General features: G+C 32.4%; 1 protein-coding gene across 2 annotated transcripts in view; it reads right to left on the reverse strand.

Moving 5' to 3' along the window:
- Positions 1 to 626: 626 nt before the first annotated feature.
- The window catches only part of LOC113826184 (ER membrane protein complex subunit 1), a gene marked incomplete at its 3' end in the record, with an annotated part of 27,340 nt that continues 25,785 nt past the window's right edge, over positions 627 to 2,181 (reverse strand). For both annotated transcript variants that reach the window (XM_070118833.1, XM_070118831.1), the window contains 1 exon segment: positions 627 to 796. In XM_070118833.1, coding sequence (XP_069974934.1) covers positions 627 to 796 — 170 coding nt within the window.

Below are 2,181 nucleotides of genomic sequence, written 5' to 3' on the forward strand. Positions count from 1 at the left end.
GGAGGAGGAGGAGGAGTATGAAAAGAAGGAGGAGGAGTATGAAAAGAAGAAGGAGAAGTATGAAAAGAAGAAAAAGGAGGAGTATGAAAAGAAGAAAAAGGAGGAGTATGATAAGAAGAAGGAGGAGGAGTGTGAAAAGGAGGAGGAGGTGGAGGAGTGAATCTGTTTTACACTTTGTCATGTATGAATATTACCATGAACATGTTAGAATAAAGAAAGAAAAAAGACATCAAGTAATAATATTTTTTACAAATTCATTATCAAAATGAGAAGTCTCATAGAGAAAAGAATATCAATATATTCTTTGTTAGTTTGTTTTTTAATCAAAACTGTTTTGAAATAGTGTTTTTTGTAATATTTAATAATTCTTTATTAAGAAAAAACATCACTTACATATTTACACTTATGTGTGAGCTTAATAAAAAGTGCAAAACTATATATTCTCCCATTTTTGGCTAGTGGCGGCCCACTGTGCAGTAGGGCAAATTATCCCATGATAGACCAGTGCTCCACTGCATGGAAACCATAATAAACTGAAGTAAATATAGTGTACACTTTTATCTGAATAAATCCAAAGCCCAGAGGCATGAGGCAGCCCTTAGAATTTGAAAAAAAGCAGTCCCCACCTTGCCACTGCTCGTCACCACCACCAGCAGCTTGCGCAGATTCAACTGGTCTCGCTCAAGGGTATGCATCACTGCCTGGAAGGAATCTGTGCTCCCAACAAGAGTACTGAACCAATGGGAGATCTGTGAGAACTGGGTCTTAATCCGGTGCACAAAGCTTCCAATCAAACCTGCAATAAAAAAAGGCTCATTCTAATGTAACCTGCTGCCATTACTATTAATAACCATTTACTAGGATTTTCATTGTTTCCACCTTTAAGTCTGAACATTTCCCAGCAATTTAATTACTAACAACTCCTTTTTCCAACTAAGTTATATACACAACACCTCAAAGATATTCAAGGAGATTCTAAAGAAATGTATATCATAAAAAAACAAGAATAATAGTAATAATTTAAATAACATTTATATCAGTAATTCATAAGCACCATGTAAATTATACATCATTCATAATCAATACTCCTACTCTACTTTTTTATATCAAATGCCTTTTTTGCAATTAGAATAAATAGCTACAGGTAACTAATACCTTGAGACATAAACAATAATAGCTTCACTCAAATACATAAACTACAAGTCCCTTACATTTATTTCAGTTCAACATACTCCATCACATCTGGAACATTCCTAAATATCATACAACACTGATAACAATAGCTATAATCCAGTGGTTTCCAAATGTAGAGGTTCAATTTCTACCCTTCATCCACTGGTAATTTTCTTTTTTTATAAACTTACCATGTACAAGCAGGTGTAAACATCACTTTTCATTTTATATCTAAATACTGTTTTACATACAATTTTTTGGAGGGTAAATATCATCATGAGATTGAATATATTTTGCTAGTTGTAGGTTTTATAAATAATGAGACTAAAGGATTATTTGCTGATAGTTTAGGGTAGCTTGGCTTAATGTTTGGAAACCATTGCAACCAACACTTCGCCTAAATTTTAGTTGATAATAAAATAAGTATTTCCATTATTTTAAAGATAACCTGCCTTAATAACAACATTAAAACATACAATTTCTAATATAATGCAAGCTGTATGCAACATTAACTAGACAGTCACCAATTTCAAGTGGCAATCAAGAAAAAGGACAAGATGAGAAACAAAATTTAATGAAATGAGTGGGCCATAGTAACAAATATATATAGAGAGAGTGATGGGATAAAAGGAAATATGTGAATTATCCTCAAATTCAAACTCCTACATATACAGACATTAACTCCTAAGAAACATCTACAACTTCCAAACATCTACAAAAAGTAAGAGAGAGGGGATCCTTTTCCAAATCCATTTCATGAATAGTCAAATCAAACTAACTTACAATGCAACAACAGTGCTAGTTACAGTGAAGTATCCATGATTTAGTATAATATACCAAAGAAATTTTTACTTCTCAGAACAAAGTTCAAGGATACAGGATCTTTAAAAATCAAACAGCAAATTTCAAACATATACTTATATACTTTTTTTGTAATCTCTCTTTTAACACTTACTTGACTCCTCATAAAATGTTGAAGGAGACTCTAAAAAGGGGTGCAATAAAACC

The sequence above is a fragment of the Penaeus vannamei genome, chromosome 43, assembly GCF_042767895.1.
Source record: "Penaeus vannamei isolate JL-2024 chromosome 43, ASM4276789v1, whole genome shotgun sequence".
In the NCBI taxonomy this organism is placed as follows: Eukaryota; Metazoa; Arthropoda; class Malacostraca; order Decapoda; family Penaeidae; genus Penaeus; species Penaeus vannamei.